This window comes from Schistocerca serialis, chromosome 8 (assembly GCF_023864345.2).
Source record: "Schistocerca serialis cubense isolate TAMUIC-IGC-003099 chromosome 8, iqSchSeri2.2, whole genome shotgun sequence".
NCBI lineage: Eukaryota > Metazoa > Arthropoda > Insecta > Orthoptera > Acrididae > Schistocerca > Schistocerca serialis.
The window spans coordinates 496,881,844-496,904,865 of NC_064645.1; the positions used below are offsets into that span (position 1 = coordinate 496,881,844).

The window sequence follows — 23,022 nt, forward strand, 5'->3', positions numbered from 1 at the left end:
TATTTTTGAGTCTGATGCGCAGCATCTCTGAGATTCACGAGCCATTTTAGCTCATTGATAAGTGCAGGTTCCCCTTTCAGGTTTCCAGTCTCTGAGAGAGCATATTTATCATATAGATGAGTTAGTTTGTTAACAAATACATGAAGTTTGTCTTTTATCTCCAGGGATGGACTGTAAGGCATCTCTCAAATTCTTTCTTCTGCCCCCACTGCAAGAACAGATAATACGATGTACATAGAGTCTCTGTATGTTGTCAGTTGCTGCTTATCTCTTTGATATTTTAGTGCGTACATCGTGAAAATGATGATGCAGGCAGATACTACAGGTTCACATCTTTGAGCAGTACAAACTAATCTGTGGATTTTGTTGCAAATCCATGTATGAAAAATGTGGCTGTTTGCTGTGTTACAAGTGGGTGCAAGCAGAAGTAGCATGAAATTTGAAGAAGAAGGTAAGTACTTAAATTTCACAGTGAAGAGACGAAGAATTAATGTCAATATCACTAGCATTAATTGTATGATACTATGGTCCTTGTAACACTAACCAAAATGGCTTTGCTGTGCTGGTACTGCAAACGGCTGAAAGCAAGGGGAAACTAAAGCCATAATTTTTCCTGAGGGCATGCAGCTTTACTGTATGGTGAAATGATGGCCTCCTCTTGGGTAAAATATTCCAGAGGTAGAATAGTCCTCCTTTCAGATCTCCGGGCAGGGACTACTAAGGAGAACATCATTATCAGGAGAAAGAAAACTGGAGTTCTACGGATCGGAGCATTGGAATGTCAGATCCCTTAATCAGGAAGGTAGGTTAGAAAATTTAAAAAGGGAAATGGATAGGTTAAAGTTAGATATAGTGAGAATTAGTGAATTTCAGTGGCAGGAGGAACAAGACTTCTGGTCAGGTGAATAAAGGGTCATAAATACAAAATCAAATAGGGTTATTCAAATAGTGAAAGGAGACAAAAATTTAATAGTCATGGGTGACTGGAATTCGACAGTAGGAAAAGGAAGAGAATGAATCGTAGTAGGTGAATATGGAATGGGGTTAAGAAATGAAAGAGGAAGCCACCTGGTAGAATTTTGCACAGAGCATAACTTAATCATAGTTAACACTTGGTTCAAGAATCATGAAAGAAGGCTGTATACATGGAAGAGGCCTGGAAATACTGGAAGGTTATAGATAGATTATCTAATGGTAAGACAGAGATTTAGGAACCAGGCTTTAAATTGTAAGACATTTCCAGGGGCAGATGTGGACCCTGACCACAAACTATTGGTTATGAACTGTAGATTAAAACTGAAGAAACTGTAAAAAGGTGGAAATTAAATGAGATGGGACCTGGATACACCAACAGAACCAAAGGTTGTAGAGTGTTTTGGGGAGAGAATTAGGGAAGGACTGAAAGGAATGGGGGAAAGAAATACAGTAGAAGAAGAATGCGTAGCTTTGAGGATGAAATAGTGAAGGCAGCAGAGGATCAAGTAGGTAAAAAGACAAGGGCTAGTATAAATCACTGGGTAACAGAAGATATATAGAATTTAATTGATGAAAGGAGAAAATATAAAAACGTAATAATGAACCAAGCAAAAAGGAACAAAAATGAGATCGACAGTAAGTGCAAAATGGCTAAGCAGGGATGGCTAGAGGACAAATGTAAGGATGTAGAGGCATATCTCACCAAGAGTAAGATAGATACTGCCTATGGGAAAATTAAAGAGACCTTTGGAGAAAAGAGAAACATTTGTGTGAATATCAAGAGCTCAGATGGAAACCCAGTTCTAAGCAAACATGGGAAAGCAGAAAGGTGGAAAGAGTATATAGAGGGTCTATACAAGGGCAATGTACTTGAAGACAATATTATGGAAATGGAAGAGGATGTAGATGAAGATGAAATGGGAGATATGATACTGTGTGAAGAGTTTGACAGAGCACTGAAAGACCTAAGTCGAAACAAGGCCCCAGGAGTAGATACAATTCCATTAGAACTACTTACAGCCTTGGGAGAGCCAGCCCTGACAAAACGCTACCATCTGGTGAGCAAGATGTACGAGACAGGCAAAATACCCTCAGACTTCGAGAAGAATATAATAATTCCAATCCCAAAGAAAGCAAGTGTTGACAGATGTGAAAATTACCAAACTATGAGTTTAGTAAGTCACAGATGCAAAATACTAACACTAATTCTTCACAGACGAATGCGAAAACTGGTAGAGGCCGACCTTGGGGAATATCAGTTTGGATTCCACATAAATGTTGTAACACGTGAAGCAATACTGACCCTATGGCTTATCTTAGAAAATAGATTAAGGAAAGGCAAAGCTACGTGTATAGACAATGTTGACTGGAATACTCTCTTTCAAATACTGAAGGTGGCAGGGGTAAAATACAGGGAGCAAAAGGCTATTTACAATATGTACAGAAACCAGATGGCAGTTACAAGAGTCGAGGGGCATGAAAAGGAAGCAATGGTTGGGAAGGGAGTGAGACAGGGTTGTAGCCTATCCCTGACGTTATTCAATCTGTAAATCTGCAAGCAGTAAAGGAAACAAGAGGAAAATTTGGAGTAGGACTTAAAATCCATGGAGAAGAAATTAAAACTTTGAGGTTTTGCCGATGACATTGTAATCCTGTCGGAGACAGCAAAGGACATGGAAGAGCAGCTGAACAGAATGGATAGTGTGTTGAAAGGAGGATATAAGATGAACACCAACAAAAGCAAAACGAGGATAATGGAATGTAGTCGAATTAAATCGGGTCATGCTGTGGGAATTAGATTAGGAAATGAGACGTTTAAAGTAGTAAAGGAGTTTTGTTATTTGGGGAGCAAACTAAGTGACGATGCTCGAAGTAGAGAGGATATAAAATGTAGACTGGCAATGGCAAGGAAAGCATTTCTGAAGAAGAGAAATTTGTTAATATAGAGCATAGATTTGAGTGTCAGGAAGTCGTTTCTGAAAGTATTTGTATGGAGTGTAGCCATGTATGGAAGTGAAACGTGGACGAAAAATAGTTTGGACAAGAAGAGAATAGAAGCTTTTAAAATGTGGTGGTACAGAAGTCTGCTGAAGATGAGATGGGTAGATCACATAACTAAGGAGGAGGTATCGAATAGAATTGGGGAGGAGTTTGTGGCACAACTTGACAAGAAGAATGGATCAGTTGGTAGGACATATTGTGAGGCATCAAGGGATCACCACTTTAGTATTGGAGGGCAGCATGGAGGGTAAAAATGGTAGAGGGAGACCAAGAGATGAATACACTAAGCAGATTCAGAAGGATGTAGGTTGCAGTAGGTACTGGGAGATGAAGAAATTTGCACAGGACAGAGTAGCATGGAGAGCTGCATCAAACCAGTCTCTGGACCGAAGACGACAACAACAACATGTTGATTCGAATCACGAAAGGGCAGTTTGGAAATTGGCCATCCTGCCTACTTCCAGAGGACCAAGGGATTTGATAGCTACAAACATATATTCAACTTATTTGTCTTCTTACTGTTGGATGTCTGTAGCATGGTCATAAGTATGCTGTTTCTCCATCACTTCTGTGGTGCCTACATTTACAGAGACAGATATCCAATAGAAGTATACATATATGCAATGTTGAAATAAATGGCAAAGTTTAATGAGATTAGTTGGGAGTGACTGAACATTACATGTGCAACAGGGAGAGAGAGAGAGTGTGTGTGTGTGTGTGTGTGTGTGTGTGTGTGTGTGTGTGTGTGTGTAGTTGTACAAAGCACAAGGATATTGCTGGCAGATATGATGCCTAGCTGTGGCTGAATGCCCAACTGCCCAGCACGAGGAATGCACTGAAAGGATGTGGGAGACAGAAGTAGGAGAGAAGAGAGGAGCAGGTAGGAATGGAAGGCCAATGGTGCGACCAAGGTCAGCTGTGGAAAGTAGAAGCAGGAAAATGAGTCTCAATAAGAACAAAAATAATGTACATACATAAAAGTAGCATAAGCAAATTAATAAGAATGGCAACAGGAAGTATTATTAATGTTGGTTATGACAATGGCAATTAACACCGAAGATATGATACAGTTGCTAAATAGTGTATGGAAGTATGACTAAATTAACATACTAATTGCTAATGCAAATAAAAAGTAATGATATGAGACATGAAATCAGTTAATCAATAAATACTTAAGTACATTGTGGCCAACTATGTTACACTACTGGCCATTAAAATTGCTACAGCATGAAGATGACGTGCTACAGACGCGACATTTAATCGACAGGAAGAAGATTCTGTGATACGCAAATGATTAGCTTTTCAGAGCATTCACACAAGGTTGGCGCCGGTGGCAACACCTACAACGTGCTGACATGAGGAAAGTTTCCAACTGATTTCTCATACACAAAAAGCAGTTGACCGGCGTTGCCTGGTGAAATGTTGTTGTGATGCCTCGTGTAAGGAGGAGAAAAGTGTACCATCATGTTTCCGAGTTTCATAAAGGTCGGATTGTAGCCTATCGCGATTGCGGTTTATCGTATCGCGACATTGCTGCTCGCGTTGGTCGAGATCCAATGACTGTTAGCAGAATATGGAATCGGTGGGTTCAGGAGGGTAATACGGAACGCCGTGCTGGATCGCAACGGCCTCATATCACTAGCAGCCGAGATGACAGGCATCTTATCCGCATGGCTGTAACAGATCGTGCAGCCACGTCTCGATCCCTGAGTCAACAGATGTGGATGTTTGCAAGACAACAACCATCTGCACTAACAGTTCTACGACATTTGCAGCAGCATGGACTATCAGCTCGGAGACAATGACTGCAGTTACCCTTGATGCTGCATCACGGACAGGAGCACCTGCGATGGTGTACTCAATGGCGAACCTGGGTGCACGAATGGCAAAACGTCATTTTTTCAGAGGAATCCAGGTTCTGTTTACAGCACCATGATGGTCGCATCCGTGTTTGGCAACATCGCGGTGAACGCACATTGGAAGCGTGTATTCGTCATCGCCATACTGGTGTATCACCCGGCGAGGTGGTATGGGTTGCCACTGGTTACATGTCTCGGTCACCTGATGTTCACATTGACGGTACTTTGAACAATGGACGTTACATTTCAGATGTGTTACGGCCCGTGGCTCTACCCTTCATTCGATCCCTGTGAAACCCTACATTTCAGCAGGATAATGCACGACCGCATGTTGCAGGTCCTGTACGGGCCTTTCTGGATACAATGATCGATTGCTGCCCTGGCCAGCACATTCTCCACATCTCTCACCAACTGAAAACGTCTGGTCAATGGTGGCCGAGCAACTGCCTCGTCACAATACGCCAGTCACTACTCTTGATGAACTGTGGTATCATGCTGAAGCTGCATGGGCAGCTGTACCTGTACACGCCTTCCTAGCTCTGTTTGACTCAATGCCCAGGCGTATCAAGACCGTTATTACGGCCAGAGGTGGTTGTTCTGGGTACTGATTTCTCAAGCTCTATGCACCCAAATTGCGTGAAAATGTAATCACATGTCAGTTCTAGTATAATATATTTGTCCAGTGAACACCCGTTTATCATCTGCATTTCTTCTTGGCGTAGCAATTTTAATGGACAGTAGCGTATAAAGTAACAATACAGAGACACTAGTAGAACCAGTAGCTGCATGAGTTGACAAGTTCTTAGCTCCTAAAGTCTAGGTTTTCAAGTTAATTTGCACTGCTAACTGATCATGTCTCTGTCTTTTATCCCTGCCAAGATCCTGCCATTACTTGCCCACATGATGTATAGCACAAATTTGGATATCACACTGTTCAAAAACTTTAATCTTCCAAAAGTTAGATCCTCGCATATTGTCAAACTTGTCTTTGCAGGTTTCCCCTTTACTGTGAAGGTTTCAGACCTTTTCCTATATGATATAAAGTTCCTAACTGAGTCTAGGTTTTGCAGATCACAATGACCTACATTCCACTCTATAAATTATGCTTATAAAATTCATTGCATGTACATTTATTGTCATTTTAATTTTTTTTCTATTTAAAAGGTCTATCTTAAGAGAAATATTTTAATTTTTTCCAATATAATTTGTAGTGCTGCACGATAATATGTCAACCACACCACCTTCATCTAGAAGAAATTTAAGCAATATAGGGTACCAATTTACCAAAATGAAAAAAAGGAAAGTGCCATTACTGTCAGCAAATAGTTTCCTCATCTTCTGGGTCCTGGCCAAACCTGAGGATGCATCTCAAATTGAAGCATTCAGCAGTGCCTCTGGAATGGTGTGGGTCAGGAAGCTGATCAAGATTGCCATCAGTTGATGAAAAAACTTGAGAAATCATTTCTCATGAACCATTTTCACTGATACCTACTTCCTTCTCAAATGAAGGAATCTCCCGCACACACAAAGTCAAATTGAATCTCAAACTATTTCCAGCCCATCACTTAATTAGAAAGCTGCAACCACCCCATTTGCTATGATTGGACTTCTATTAATAATTACATTTTTTTGTTTAATTTTTCCGTTTTAAATCTAGCTATCCACAATTTTTGATCCACTGGTTGCAATGGTATATTTAGTCTTTCTGGAAAGATCAGAATCCAAACTTTACAGTAAAATGTTTCAATTTTCCTAAAATTAATTAACTTAAGAGTATTATTATTATTGAAGCCTGCAGCCAACAAAAATTGCTGGTGCCTTTTCTTACCTTACACCTGTTTGATTCCCAGGTTTGTCACTATACTCTTGTTGCCCTAATTTTCCTGCATTGGATGATACCCTTCATTAATTAACTGATTAAGCTACTAATTAAGAATGTGCATAAATTGTACTTGTTTCCAATATGGCAAATGTACTTGTAAACTGGGCAGACAAACAAAAGAGTTCTGTGATGTTTTTTATTTTGTTATTTTACAACATGTTTTGTAAACCAATTCTATGGTGTACATACAGCTTGTCCAAATTAATAAACTCTAAAACCTACCAGTTTTATAAACAAAAATGTAGTTTTTAAAATACTAAAACGTTTTTACCCCAGTTTATAAATACCCAAAAATCTTCAGTTGGCACCCTGGAATCACACAAGCAATGCCTACGTTAAAGCCCCGGTGAGCTTGTACATGACGAACATCTGCCACTAGCATTCATACAGTCAACAACTTTATAGTAACTTGCATGAACTTTTAGTCATTCTGTGGATAAAATCCATTCTGGTTGAATCTTTCTGTAGACACCATGAACGTCTGTTGATCAGCATTTCACACCTGGAAATCAAGTGTGTTAACAAAACATAAATTAAAATTATTGTAATGATGATGATCATGGCTTCAGCAGCCAGAGATTGTGGTCATGTGTGCAAGTTTGTTTGCATGAATGTATAGTGGTGATGGTGGCCTCAGCAGTCAGAGACTGTGGTCTGTGTGTGTGTGTGTGTGTGTGTGTGTGTGTGTGTGTGTGTGTTTCGACAGTGCCTGCCAGTGAAAAACATTTTATTAGGGGGCTGAAACTATTTATCGTATTGCTAATAGTGACAATATATGTGTGATAAATCACATTAGTTAAGAACTGTGTGATGTACATTACTGGCTGGCATATTTCTCATAAAGCCATTTCACAACAAACCAATGAACTGCCTTGGATGAGACACAGAGTGGAGAATAGAATTAAAAGTAGGTAGCCTTTCACAATGCCGTCTGGTTTTGAGCTTTCTTTTGTGACGCCCTCTCACTCAACTGCTTTTCATTTACAATAACCAAAAAGTAAACCTGTTAATATTATACAGCTGACTACATTACATAAAAGTATGGAATTATACAGGGTGTTACAAAAAGGTACGGCCAAACTTTCAGGAAACATTCCTCACACACAAAGAAAGAAAATATGTTATGTGGATATGTGTCCGGAAACGTCTACTATCCATGTTAGAGCTCATTTTATTACTTCTCTTCAAATTACATTAATCATGGAATGGAAACACTCAGCAACAGAACATACCAGCGTGACTTCAAACACTTTGTTACAGGAAATGTTCAAAATGTCCTCCAGTAGCGAGGATACATGCATCCACCCTCCATTGCATGGAATCCCTGATGCGCTGATGCAGCCCTGGAGAATGGCGTATTGTATCACAGCCGTCCACAATATGAGCACGAAGAGTCTCTACATTTGGTACCGGGGTTGCATAGACAAGAGCTTTCAAATGCCCCCATAAACGAAAGTCAAGAGGGTTGAGGTCAGGAGAGCGTGGAGGCCACGGAATTGGTCCACCTCTACCAATCCATCGGTCACCGAATCTGTTGTTGAGAAGCATACGAACACTTCGACTGAAATGTGCAGGAGCTCCATCGTGCATGAACCACATGTTGTGTCGTACTTGTAAAGGCACATGTTCAACATTACCTTCCTTCAATTGGGCCAACTGGCGGTGAATCGAGAAGGTATAGTACATACTGACAAAACTAAAATGAGCTCTAACATGGAAATTAAGCGTTTCTGGACACATGTCCACATAACATCTTTTCTTTATTTGTGTGTGAGGAATGTTTCCTGAAAGTTTGGCCGTATCTTTTTGTAACACCCTGTATATGCAGCTTGCACAAATGATTTCCCAAGAATGCTACCACTTCTCTAAAGTTTGCCACAATACGATGTGTCATGGACTCAACTCGTGTCTGTACTAGTGCTGGGGGGAATTGAAACATGAATCCTACCAGGCTGTCCATAAATCCGTAAGAGTTCAAGGGGGGTGGAGATCTCTTCCGAACAGAATGTTGCAAGGCATCCCAGATATGCTCAATAATGTTCATGTCTATCCAGTTTGGTGGCCAGCGGAAGTGTTTAAACTCAGAAAAGTGTTCCTGGAGCCCCTCTGTAGCAATTCTGGATGTATGGGGTGATGCATTGTCCTGCTGGAATTGCCCAAGTCCATTGCAATGTGGACATGAATGGATGCTGGTGATCAGACAGGATGCTTACGTGTGTGTCACTTGTCAGAGTTGTACCTAGACATATCAAGGGTCCCACATCACTCCAACTGCACATGCCCCACACCATTACAGAGCCTCCACCAGCTTGAACAGTCCCCTGCTGACATGCAGGGTACATGGATTCATGAGGTTGTCTCCATACCCATACACATCCATCCACTCGTCTGATCAGGCAACATGTTTCCAGTCATCAACAGCCCAATGTTGGTGTTGGTGGGCCAAGATGAGGCATAAAGCTTTGCGTCGTGCAGTCATCAAGGGAACATGAGTGGGCCTCTGGCTCCGAAAGCTCATATCAATGATGTTTTGTTGAATGGTTCGCACGCTGACACTTTTTGATGTCTCAGCAATGAAATCTGCAGCAATTTGCAGAAGGGTTGCATTTCTGTCATGCTGAACGATTCTCTTCAGTTGTCATTTACCAAGTTCAAAAACATTATCAAATTTTCTGACACTCTGTTTGTATCGCAAGTTATTTAATAAAATTGAAAATCATTTAGCCACTCCAAAGGCAGTTTGCCTTTTATCTGACAGGTGGACAAGTATAAGTAACATTAGTCTCCATGTACTCATGGCACATTCCATACATGAGAAATGTCAACTAAAGCCATAACTTTTGGACTGTTTACAATTGAAAGAAACACATATCAGAAAAAATTTCAAATTGGATAAAGGCTCTTACTGCCAAATATAATATCAATTTTAAAATCATTGTCATATCAAGAGAAAGTGTTTCAAATATGAAATCATCTGCCGTGCTCCTGAAACTTCAACACACCCCATGCTTTGCACATTCTTTGAACATTGTTATGCAACACACAATTCAGATGACTACATGGAAAGCTGCTGACGAGGTAAAACCAACAGTTATGTTTTTCAAGAGAAGTCTCTCTGCCTTAAGACAACTTGCTGAAATGCAATAAAATTTAAAAGAAGATTGATTTAAACTGAAAAATATGTCCCAATGAAACAGAACTCTAGTTGGGACAGATTTCATTCAAATAAAATTTGTAGATGTTAAATTCTGAAAGTGCTATGAAAAGGTTACTGCAAAAATGATAGCACTCATTGTTCCAGAAGAACAAACACACTTAATTTCTCAACCAGTTAAGATGGCAATGCATGAGAATTGTTCAGTCTAGTAGGAGTTTGATGACCTATCAGTCAGCTCCAAGGAATTCATGACTTGGGACATGCAATGATTATCGAACTAGACAAATATTTGTCTGAGGCACATTTGCCTAAAAACAGTGATCCTTTAAACTGGTGAGAAACCAGAAAATTGCTGTAATCCATGCTATACCAAGTGTTTACGAAAATATTGTGCATCCCAGCAACCTCAGTGCACTTTCAGCCTATCTTTTCAAAGGCAGAACAAATACACACTACAAAAAGAAACCAACTCACTTCAAGTAAAATAAGTCAAATTTCCATTTTTAAAACATAATGTAGATTAATTTTTCCTGCTTGGTTAAATGTACTGTCATATTTATTGCATATGATGACTACAGATACTTAAATTAATTATAGTTATGCTGTAACTCTTACACCACATATTGTTTCCACCTAAATGTATGCAAACATAACAATAAGCAGTTTTGTTTTTTCAAATTTTCCCACTTGATTAAAAATATTGTGTAGTAACGTTTTTAATTTTTTACAGCAGACGAAATGTAAAATTTTTAAACCTCAAAACTGCTAATGACACAACATAGGCGTAGCTCTTCTTTCTACCTTCTTTCAAAACAGGGCCAAATCTGATAAATAAAAGGCATAGTGACCTGAATTACAAAGGTAAGATGCCTCCCTTATATTTATTATTGTGAGTGTATGATGAGTTGTGAGTCATGAAAAAGAGCTACTTCATTCTAGAGAGAGAGAGAGAGAGAGAGAGAGAGAGAGAGAGAGAGAGAGCAGTTCTGACCTGATCACTGGAGGAGGGGGAGGGGGGGGGGAGAACAATTTTTCAGTGTTTATTTTGTGATTTTTTTTTTTTCGGGGGTGGGGAATCTAATCTGATGTTTACTTTCTGAATTATGTCATCAGTGGCAACAAAGGGTTGGCCATTCCTTTCCTCAATAAAGGTGTTAATTATGTATTATGATATTGTCATCTAATAGCTAAAAAGCTGAAACCCAGCAAAAACTATGGTGATATGACCATCATTTGATATCCTGCTTACCTAATAGCTAGTATACATATAGTTATGCAAGCTGGCACTTATTTCCTCCTATATACAGCTGTAACTACTTAAAAAACTCACCACTGTTCTAGCTTCTGCAGCTAATCTTGCAGCGTACCTTGCGATGAGCCTATGTTCATCATCAAGACGAGTGGAGTCAAGACTAGATGTGTATTTTCCGGGGCTGCTTGTGCAGAAAGCACTGAAATTAACACAAATTCAGGAAATTTCATCTGTATCACATGTGTGATTAGAGAGAACGTATTGCTGGCCTACCTTCGGACTGTTGAACGGCTGTCCATTGAACCACCATCAAAAGGGGATGTGAATGAACTCTCAGGAAACCCATTATGAGATGGCAGAGGAGAGGGAGGACTAAAATAAGAACATAGTATTGTTAGTTGAGGGCATGATCTTAGATCCATAATCAATAAATTAATAAAAAAAAGTACTTCACCATGAAGAATGTACAGTAGCTTACAAATTTATCTGTAGCTGATGGTCATTAAGAATACAGAGTGAACCAAAATTTGGAGGTTGTTCAGGGATATTTTTTGAATAATTTGGTATAAGAGAATCATGGCCTCCACTGACTCATTACAGAGTAATAATGTAAGAACAATTTCTTCAGTTTATTAACCAGTTACCTCTGCTTCTGTGAAAATACCTCCACAACAATGCAAAACCCTGTAACATGCTTTCACTAAAATGTAAAACAGACGCAAAAGTACTGTGATGTGGTTACTGTTGAGGCAGGAACGGTTCAGAATAGTTTTGTTGTGCTGTTCTTCCATTTACACAATGCACATAATAGCCAACTTTAATGAGTAAACCTAACCATACAGTTAAAAATTACTGTTCATGAACAACTAACACCACCAGTTAAACAAACCCAAGACAGAACTGAGCAGTTACTGAATGCAAGCTAGAAGATGAAGAGTAAAGTAGCATTGCTGTATTTCTGTTGTCTACAGCAAGTACCATTAGTGAACAGAACACATTTGTTTCCAAATATGATGCGCAATTCATACTGTTAACTTTGACTGTTGTGCAGATATTTTCAGTGCTACACAGAATATCAAGGTCAATGGAGGTAAGAAATCAAAGTACATGCAATTACACTGTAATGAGGCACCAGAGACCACAAGTCCATTACATAATATTACTAAGAAAGCATCTCTAAATGAACTCCAAAATTTTGTTGGTAGAGATCGAGTTCACCCTGTACAGCACTTTTCACCTTAGCAGTAACATTAACCTCCATCCATTATCACCGATTCTCTAAGAAGTACATTTACATCTTGACACCATCTTCTACAATCTAAGAGAAAGCAAGGCAATAATATTCCCTCTGCTCCTATATAATGAATTATTATCTGACTGTTTGTCTGGAATATCATTACCTTGGGGCGAATTACACAGCTGCAGTCATGTCGAGGACTGTAGCTGCGTGGCACATACTTCTTGTATGATGCATGAAACCCCTGAATAGCATCAACTGAAATGTCTGGGTAGTCTAAGGAAGAGCTTGTGTTTCTTATGGGGACTTACTGTTCTAGTAGTTCCACAAAAATGGTCAGAGGCACCATCATCAACACAACTGGCTCTCACCAAATAATGCACTAGGTGTCTGATGAAAGAGGCTGAAACCACTGAAATATTTCTGGACCAATGTAGTGAATGTATGTGGTTCTCATGGTAAAGTAAAACTGTGGGTTTATGAATATAAGATACTTCACAGAATGCTGCAAGTAACTGAAGTGTGTAATTTTAAATATCTGTAATCACGTTCACATATATTACAACCTCAAGGATAATTTTGTTGGCTATAACCTTCTAACTGATGAGTCACTTACAACATAAACTTTGTGACTGTGTAAGGGACATAATACAGCAACAAAAATTTGGTTTGATCAAGTGCTTTACCAATATTCATTAACAGCCATGAATATGACTATTAAAAACATGAGAGCAGTTTACAGGAAATTGTAACAAAAAATATACCACTAATTAATAAATGTTTAAAAATCACTGATGCAACAGCCTTCACTTACACTATATGTGACAAATTTAACGTCTTTTCTGGTTCTTCTGGGAAACGAGGGATGTTTGGTCTTCCCTTTTCAGGAACACAACGGAAAGATTTACGAAGGGAATGTCCTATTTGCTTGCTAGGCGACTTCTGACAGAACATAAGAAAATATAGTTATTAAACAAAACAAGTGTATCACACACAATTACTAAAACTACCATGTATATATTTATCTTACGTAAGTTGTGTACTCTTTCACTTCATGGTCATTGGTATGAGGACCAGATACTCTTCCACGCCAGAAACAATCCTGGCACAGCTGATAGCTGTGACATTTCTGACAGCGATACCGAAACCCAGCAAATCCTTCTCTCTGACATGCATCACATGCCATGGGATGGACAACTGAAAGACAAACAGTTTCTCATTTAAAACAGCTCAGATATTACTAAATTGTTCAGATTTCCTATTGACAACAACTAGAACCCAGGTGAGAATCAATAAGAGTCTGGCACATCACTACAGTCTTTAAAAGCTACAGGGTCATATTCATATCTGCATACGAAAATGATCCACAACAGTCATGACCAACATGCAGTTGATCTGTTATGTGATATATTAGCATGCTGCACATTATAGGTCATGTTTTAATAGAAAATGAAGTGTTAGAAACTCTGTGGAATGTAACGTTCAACAGAACAGCTTTCATTTGAATTGTACAGTTTTCTCAAAGAAGTTCTATGGTATTAACGGGAGTGCTGACAAAGTCCTGTGGGTAACACTGAGAGGTACTTTGTCAGTGAATGCTTTTGATACCAAGCAATATCTGAAAGCCTAAAAACTGGGTTTCGACTAGACAGATTTGGTAAGGGTCCCATATGTGTTTAATTCTGCAGTGCAAGCATCAAGTGATTATGGAATTAATGATATGGTTTTGAGTTGTACAATCTATTTTTGATTCCATTCAAACTGTAAACCCAGTTGCACACCATTAATCAATCATGCTAAGAAAACACAAGAGCTCTTGTTGTGGAACACTTATGCTTCAGTTCCCTTAACTTTGACACACTTCGTTCAACATTACAACACTTCTTAATATTCACTGTTTTGTCATCAGTTTTCAGAATGATTACTGAAAAATGTCATCAGTCAACATAATCTCATTCAATGAAATGTGTGTTTTAGAATGCAGTTATTTTTTTCTTTCAAAACAATAATTAAAAAGTGAACATTGAAACAAAAATAATGTCTACTGGTCAACTGCTGAAACAAAAACCACTGTAACTAGGCCAATGGACATAAATGGAAGATATGACATCAAAGCTATAGATTTCACATTTTCAAACCAGTTCCCATATAAATAGACAGAAATTCTACAAGAGGAGACCATATGTCCAATCTTCCATGTGTGTCCCTTGGAGCTGCTTCAGATATTCCTAGTTCAACTATCATTAGTGGACATGTTGTTCTTGAGCTCACAGGGCATTTGTACATACAGTTTACCGACTTTACTACATTCTTGCATGCGTGGAAAAAACTAATGGAACATGTAAAGTAATAGAATGAGAAGCACATAGTATAGAAAATGGTACACACATTTAACATATAAAATGATACACAGTCATGGGTACTGTAACATCTTGTAACTACATTTCACATTTTATGCTTTATTAATTAATGTTGTATGGGGACATAAAAGCCGTCAAACTTAAAAAATACATTATTTTTAATGTTGCAATACAGCTAACTTTCAATAACATTAATGTTTCAAAAACTCCAGAAAAATGACAAGTTAGTTTTGTTTAATAGTCTATTCCATAATGTGATAATAATCAATTGTAACATCAACTGGACAAGGTTATCATCAAGTTTCCTACTAAAGCTGAAGTCTTGTTATGTGGCAACTTCAGTGCTAAGAGTGGGAAGAGAATCATATTCGGGGATAAATCAAGGCATTTGAAACTGCAATGCAAATGAACTGTGCTTATTTCTCTCAATGTTGATCACAAGATTTTTAACACCAATACATAAATCTGTTTACGTAACCATCATAAGACTACAAGGATGCATCAACACACAAAACATTAGCATCTCAATGACAAAGTTCTGATCACAAATACAGTTCAGAACATTGACGATTGCTAAACTAATCACCAACTGCTAGTTAGCCATCTGAGGATTCTCATAGATTCCAAACCACAATCCTACTTCTCAAATCCTCCCAGGAGAAAATTCAATATTAATGGCCAGCAAATAAGACTGTTCATTATCTCCTGTAAGATGCACTTTTGGACAGATTTAGCAAAATATCAGCTAAAACAACACGCGTTGAACAGGAATGGACTGCTTAAAAAAAAAAAAAAAGGTCTGCAGTGGAAGTCATTGGCTTTGATGCAAAGAAGAAAAATGGCTGGTCTGATGACAATAATAAACTGTGACTCTTCAACCTTGCTGGTGGCTAGGTACAACTGACGGTATCCTCATATCGATGCCATGTTTCTAGAACACGCGCGCTACATCCCGGGATTTCAACTGAGCACAGCCTGGAATCCTGCATTGGTCTAGTACAGCCATTGGTGAGTAACATCTGACCCCACTGTTGGCAAACGCAGCATACAGTGCACACGCAGGAGAGCTGCTCTGCGATTTTCAGCAGAGGGAGTTTACTATGACACCATCTAACTGCAAATCATTGCTCATGTGTGATTTCCGTGCCTGCGCATTCTTCACGCACATGTTGTAGAAATGCAGTGTTGACGTGTGGATACCATCAGTCGTACCTAGCCATCACCGAGGTTGAACCACCTGAAGATGTTGGACAGTTGCTCTGAGGAAATATTGTGGAATTTGCACACCGTGATCCAGCGGCAAACCCATAAAGGCTTATTTACAATAATAAACTGATTAAGAACCTCACAAGTGCTAAACAGTATTCTTATCTATCTCTTGCTCGAGATCCATCATCAACAGAAAAGAAAACAAGTTTTCAGTAGCTCAAGATGAAATGTCATAATGAAATAAGAACAATCAACAAGTGGTGGCAACAAAAAGCCAGTTTTGTTTCCTTTGCCAGTTCTCAGCAATTAAACTTACTTTTGGCACTACACAAATTATTAAAAATCCATTACAGAAATTGCATTTAAGATTACATACTCATCCTTTTCTTAAATAATGTTTCTATTTTGAATAACATTTCCTATATAAAGATTATAGCAGTCTTACTGCAATGCTATCTAGTAAACTCTCTGTACTGTCAAAATGTAATGTCTTTGTTTATTTTACAATTACTGGAGAGAGTTGGCAAGAGAGAGTATGAAGTGGTGGAGGATACCATACATGGGGAGCCAAGTCAGGGACTGATCTCCACTGTAACTATGTAAAATGTACTTACTGAAATTCTGTGATGTGTATAGATGTTTATATTGAAGATACATTTAGCATTTGTTCATGGCAAAATACACAAAAAGTGGATCTTGGAGTTTGTTTCAAAAGTTTACAAGTCTTCCTGCCTCATTTTTATGTAATTGTACAAAGTTACATTACTGACAGAATGGATTTAATCAATATACTATAACAAACCATCATTACCAGGAAAATATTTTGTTTTTAAACACATAAGAACTTATCCCCCCCATATAGATCACACCCTGAATTTTTACAGAACTACAACCAGAGCCAACATCTACAACAATGTGATTCAAGGTAAGTATACTTTTTTTTATTTCTGTTTATTGCAACAAACAGCACAGGCACTACCTATCTAGAATTTGATTCCCAAATTGTAATAGCATACATTTCGATGTCTATTGATTCCAATGGAGATGTCAAAAAACTAATTTGAGCTCAATTAATTAATTATCTTCACGCTTATTGGATCATGGGAACAGACTTCTTGCAACGTGCAGAAGTTGTCACGTATTTATGAACTCTGGACTTACTTACTCAACATATGAAGTTAAATATTTTAAAATTAATTACTTTCTGATGTCTATTCAATGAACTTTAGACTCTTGGTGATAAGTATTGGCTTGTTGCTATTTAATCACCAACAAATTACAATTATGATTTTTACTTTTGTCAAATAATGATTTTTATTACACTTAACAATTGGATAGTAATGTTAAAAACAACACACACATCTGATACCATTGGTAATTCCACTACAGTTGTGTATGTACTGCACTTCAAATAATGTTTACATTTTATGTTGGTACTTGCTAATTTAAACCCACACAGTTGTGATTTAAAAGTAACTTGGTGAAACTGGAATACTCGTATTTAAAAGTATTAAATTATGGTTCATACATTTACAGTTATCAGGTCCAGAAACTATGCTGATTCTCCTAGTTACCTTTATATTACAATATGGTCTACTATAAAGGTGTAGAGGGAAGAGGCAAACTTATCTCGCATGGACTTACTTCCTATAATTGCAGGCGTAACATCCCTAGCTTTCTACAACACAATGTGATTCTGTAAGAATTACCTGTTTCCACACTTGCTAGCCTGTGCAGTAATGGCAGCCAAACCAAGCAGGGAGGGCCAGGATCAGACATCATTGTGTCCATGAAATCATTAACAGTCACTTTGCCACTCTATGAACAAAGAAAATTTGAACACACATCATCAAGTTGTAAGTATAAGAAAACTCTGTAGTGCATCAAAATAATCTTACAGTACCCCAGGAAAGATGGAATTTGCTAGCCCATCTGAATAACTGAATGAAGGTGACTCGTATACAGCAGCGGGTAATGCCAGCACCTCTTGCAAGTATTCTGAAAACCTCCAGACTATCATGTGGCCATTACCGTCTGATATTTGAGAGAATATATCTGCAAAAAGCAAAATATCACATTACAGTAATTTACATCAAGTCACGTATCTGCTAAAACAAAAATTATTTTGTTGTAAGAAATTTTATGAACCATAATTGTTCTTTAAGATCCTTTATATTAGAAAAACTAAGTTAAGCAGTTACCTGAAACAATCACAAAACAGTGTATTAACAGGAACAAAATATGTAGAGCCTCCTTAGAGGAGTTCTTTACTTGGGGAAACTGATTCTAATTATGTGTGTTGTGATGAAAGAATAATCTCATTGAAAGCCTAATGTGTTGTGTGACTACCACCTGCTTCAGTGTCTGGTAGACACCCAATGTGTTGTGTTGATAATTGCAAACATGCCTTCACTGAAGGTAATGGAAAAGAAGATGTGGACCAATGATGTGACATTAAATTATGTCAGAAATTTAGATATACACAAATAGAAACAGTTCATTATATTAAACAGGCGTTCATAGCTAAACACTGAAGGTTACAAAACTTTTCATACAACTAACTGAAAGAGGACTGGATAGTCATCAAGATGTTATAACACAATCACCATTACTATGGCTTGGATTTTAGCACAAATTGTGGTAACCCTTAATTACCACTCCAGTTGCTCAGGCACCTCATTGGGCATTACTACAACAGGCAAGGTGCCTGCTCACCTTGTTAAAATTAGACTTGCCCATGCCGATGGCAGGCAACTTGGGTCTAACCGTTACATAGGGGCACAATCAAACGCTGGAGGCAGCATCACATCAAGGTTGGTACGTGCAGCCAACAGACAATGCCACTTTAAAAAACTGACTAGAAACCTCCTTGATATAATCCTAAGACAGAGTGCAGTCACCCTCATTCCAATATATTTTGTTCACACGCTCACTTGGCTCCATTCTCGGGACTCTCAGTACCTAATTGGACTCGACCTGACATTGTACTTTGAGTTTATATGGAACTTCTAAATTATGTACTCATTAAAGTGATTTCAATATTCTGCACATACTTACTTGTGTGTGTTGTTACTGCACAAGTGGCAACGAGTGCAGTTGACCATTGATATGTGTCTCTTAGTGAAGTGATGAGGTTGACAGGTGCCTCTTTGAGTTAGTGATTCAGAACTTACTGTAGTGCAACTGAAAAGCCAAAAGTGTTTGGAAATGCAGCAACAGCCCCACATGGCCATGTTGGATAAAGTACTGACTGGTGTGTCAGCACAACATCAACACTTGCTGACTAACCAGTCACCTTTCTCCACCTATGATGAAGCTGCAAAAGTGAGAGTCATACAAGAAATGTCTACAACAACACTTCACACCCATCAAGGTAATGGAACTAATTTCATTAAAGCCTTCTTTCAGTTGTAGATCTCTCCCCAAATGTACTGCTTGTTAGGGAAGTTAGCTCCTTTCAGGACACAGAGTCCATCCCATCTGACAAAATGGGCCATTTGTTGACATCATACTGTCTCCAGCACACTCATGTTATTTCTGCAAAATCAGACTTGGGCTGCAGAGTTGCAAGTTGTAAGTTGAAAGTGTCATTTTGTTATTGATCAGACTACGGAATCTTACACTGACACTATGGTTCAGGACACTACCATTAGGTTGGCTCCCAATAGAGGGCTGCCAATGGGTACTGCAATATGTGGACTCCACCTCAGAAGAAGTCCTTTCTGTTGCATAAATATCTGAAATTTCTCATGTGGTGGGTAATAAATTAGATTCCTGGATGGACATGATGACTGTCAACTTAGAAGAAAATATGGATTCTCTTTCCAGTATGAACTTTGGAGGCAGAAGTCATGGCAGTGCAGCACATTTGGTCAACTTGTCACAAACAAACACATCCCCAATAGACGAGTTTCCACAAGCTCCCATATTCCTGCCCCACTTGTTTTGTTTACCATGACTGGTTGGCCTGCTTTCACTGTTGGTCTTCTTGTCATCAATGTAGGAAGAAAGGCTACATTATAGTTGCGTACCACACTCTGTTAGCTCTGGTTGCATCTTCAAACTCTCAAGCCTTGTACATTAACATTGTCAGTTCCACGTGTGACAATCTTGCAAATGTTTCTAACAAACTATTCATCAATGTGACACCCCACAATCACAAGTGAATAAGGGCATGATGAAATCTCTTCTTAATTTTAACACGTATCTGCACCTCGGTTCCCCTCTTATGTCTTCTACTCTGTGCTACCTTGTCATTTATAACTGGCAACAATTTCTATTCTTGGACAGTTCATGGCAGAGACAACATACAAGGTAGTAGTGGGTTTATTGACATTCCCAGTGGTGGACAGTACTTTTATGAAAAATTTATTTGACGTGAATGCTTTTATGGTATTTGGACTCAAGAGTTGATGATTTGATTTACTGGTTTCTGATCTCGTGCCCTATCAAGAATTGGGTGATCTGTGCAAGGTATATTCGGTCCTTTTTTCACCTGGGTTAGGCAAGACTCAAAATGGTTCAAATGGCTCTGAGCACTATGGGACTTAACATCTGAGGTCATCAGTCCCCTAGAACTTAGAACTACTTAAACCTAACTAACCTAAGGACATCACACACATCCATGCCCAAGGCAGGATTCGAACCCGCGACTGTAGTGGTCGCGCAGTTCCAGACTTAAGCGCCTAGAACCGCTCAGCCAGGTTAGGCAAGGTCACAGTTTTATTGGTGCATGTTACTCTTAAACCCATGGCACAATCCTGTTTTTTCTCATGCCAGGCCTATGCTGTTGGTGCTTCATGATCAAGTCTGGGACAGCTCTTAAAGGCTAATGGCTTTAGACTCAATGAACCCATATTGTCCAGTCAATAGTCTATACTGTTAGTGATTATCAAGAAACCAACCACCATGCTCCGGCTCTGAGTGGTTTCAACATGATAATTAAACACAGACTGTGTATTACATGTACCTCATTCAATGACCAGAAGAACTGATGACAAAACTGGTGGGAGGACAATATTTTTCTAAGTTGGATTTGTCGGAAGCATATTTACAGCTGCCACTAGATGAAGAGTCATGACAGGTCCTTGTTATCAACATGCCATACGGTCTCTAGAGGTACAACCAACTGGTTTTTGGTGTCGCAAGTGCTCTGATAACTTTACAACATTATCTGAGCAACATACATGTTTCTTGTTGCATCAACTACCTTGATGACGCTGTTGTCATTGGTGATACCACCAATAACCACCTCTGCAACCACTGGCTTCTGTTTCAGACATTGCAGGATGTACATCTCAAGTGCAATCTGTGTGAGCCACATTTCCTCCAGCCCTCTATCGGATACCTGAGACATGGCATTTCTTATTAGGAGAACCTGCCAATAAACAACATACTGTGACTATTGAGGCCCTTCCTCCTACAGCAATGTTATTCTCTGTGGCCAGAGCCTTCAGTCATGGCAGCACATCCATTTAGATTTTGCGGACTCCTTTTTGGGCATTTATTGATTTCCATACATCGAAGACTGCTGCTCTACATTGCGGGATCACTGGTGTGAGCCCTCATCCAGATCATCTCCACTGAAGGCCCCCCACACACCCTGGTGATTGACAATGTCCGCAACTTATGTCACAGATTTTGCAAGATATTGGGACACAACATGGTAGCTCCACAACATCAGGGTGCCCCCTTTCCAACCTCAGTCAAATGAGAAGAAAGAATGCCTCACATGGACTTTCAAGATGCAGCTGAAGAAGTACATCAGAGATGTCCCAGCAGAAGATACTCTCACATGTTTTCTCAGTTCTTACACATCCATGCCAATTGGTGAGAAGAGCCCAGCTGAAATAGAACTAGGGTGGCAGCTTCACACGATACCGAGCTTCCTGCTGTCTGCCCCGCACCCTCCTACAGCACCTCTATTGCTATCACTTTTGGTCACTGTGAGCACTGGGTTCTGGGGGTTGGAGAATCTTCACACAGCAGATAGAGGACAGGTTGCTGGCCTGCCATCCAAACCATCTCTACCTGCAGTTGGGGGACCAGCCTCTGCCACTCCCATACCCAAGTCCTGAGCCCTCCTCCCTCCAGGAGCCTGGGTCCTCACCTTCTTCTCCATCTTTGGGGGCACCGTCTTTGATTATGTCCCCACCTCCTACACTCAATTCAATATCACCTACTTCGTCCTTCCTCCATGTTTTTCCAGTCCTATTCATGAACGTCAGGTGTCAGGGGTTGCGAACTCCAGCAGCAAATGTTGGCACCAGCTGTACCAGCCAGCTCCTGTTCCCGTGCCTTACGCCCAGAATGTTTCCACATATCTAGCTCCAGTCTTGGTGTCCTCAGCAGCTGTCCTCACACCCACGGGCATCCACCTGCATTGGAGCCATCAGTGCCATAGCCATTTTTGGCCTACTCTCCTATGGCAGTTGGCAGTAAGTTTTCAATATGCTGAGAATGCTAATTGACAGTGCTCTGGAGCACATGGACTGTGTTTTCCTGGGTGCCACATGGCATCCCACACAGCAGGAGAGAGAGAGACCAGAGTTGCACCATCTCACAGTCAACCCATGTGTTACCACTCCGCTTGCACAGATATCTCACCAGCCATTACCATAAAAGGAAGTGAGGTGCCAGCCCACATCACTATGATTCAACTCACCTGCACCAGTGCCAGGCGGCTGCACGATTAAACATTTAAGGCAGAATTGTGTCAAGGCTGGCGTGTGCAGCTGATGGACAGTGACACCTTGAGAAGCTGACCATCTACCTACACAATTTAATCCCTTATTCTGTAATGATCTGCTCACAAGCTCACTTGACTCTGCTCTCTGGAGATTTCTACATACTTTATTTCCTGGTGTGTCTTGCCCCACCCCTCCCCCACCTCTACAACATAAACTGCACTTAGCTCTCCCCTCTCAATAACTTTTGCATGATGTTTTGTCAGTAATCTCTGTCTTGATAATTACCCATCTTTCATCTTTAAGCTTTTGGTTTCAAAATTTAATTCAATGCAGTCCCCAATAGTCAATCTTTCCTTCACAGTCTGTCTGGCAAGTCTCCCCTGACACGGGATTCAGGACAA

At 39.5% G+C, this 23,022-nt stretch overlaps 1 protein-coding gene across 8 annotated transcripts in view; it reads right to left on the bottom strand.

Annotated features, from left to right (window-relative positions):
- The window catches only part of LOC126416736 (dystrobrevin beta), a 604,481-nt gene that overhangs the window by 73,478 nt on the left and 507,981 nt on the right, over positions 1 to 23,022 (bottom strand). For 5 of the 8 annotated variants that reach the window (XM_050084563.1, XM_050084565.1, XM_050084567.1 and 2 more), the window contains exons 7-12: positions 17,836 to 17,987; positions 17,642 to 17,750; positions 13,394 to 13,560; positions 13,178 to 13,305; positions 11,400 to 11,498; positions 11,205 to 11,325 (exon numbers count right to left, since the gene is read on the bottom strand). In XM_050084563.1, coding sequence (XP_049940520.1) covers positions 11,205 to 11,325; positions 11,400 to 11,498; positions 13,178 to 13,305; positions 13,394 to 13,560; positions 17,642 to 17,750; positions 17,836 to 17,987 — 776 coding nt within the window. The remainder of the gene's footprint in view (positions 1 to 11,204; positions 11,326 to 11,399; positions 11,499 to 13,177; positions 13,306 to 13,393; positions 13,561 to 17,641; positions 17,751 to 17,835; positions 17,988 to 23,022) is intronic. The other 3 variants (XM_050084568.1, XM_050084566.1, XM_050084562.1) reach the window with 2 other exon arrangements.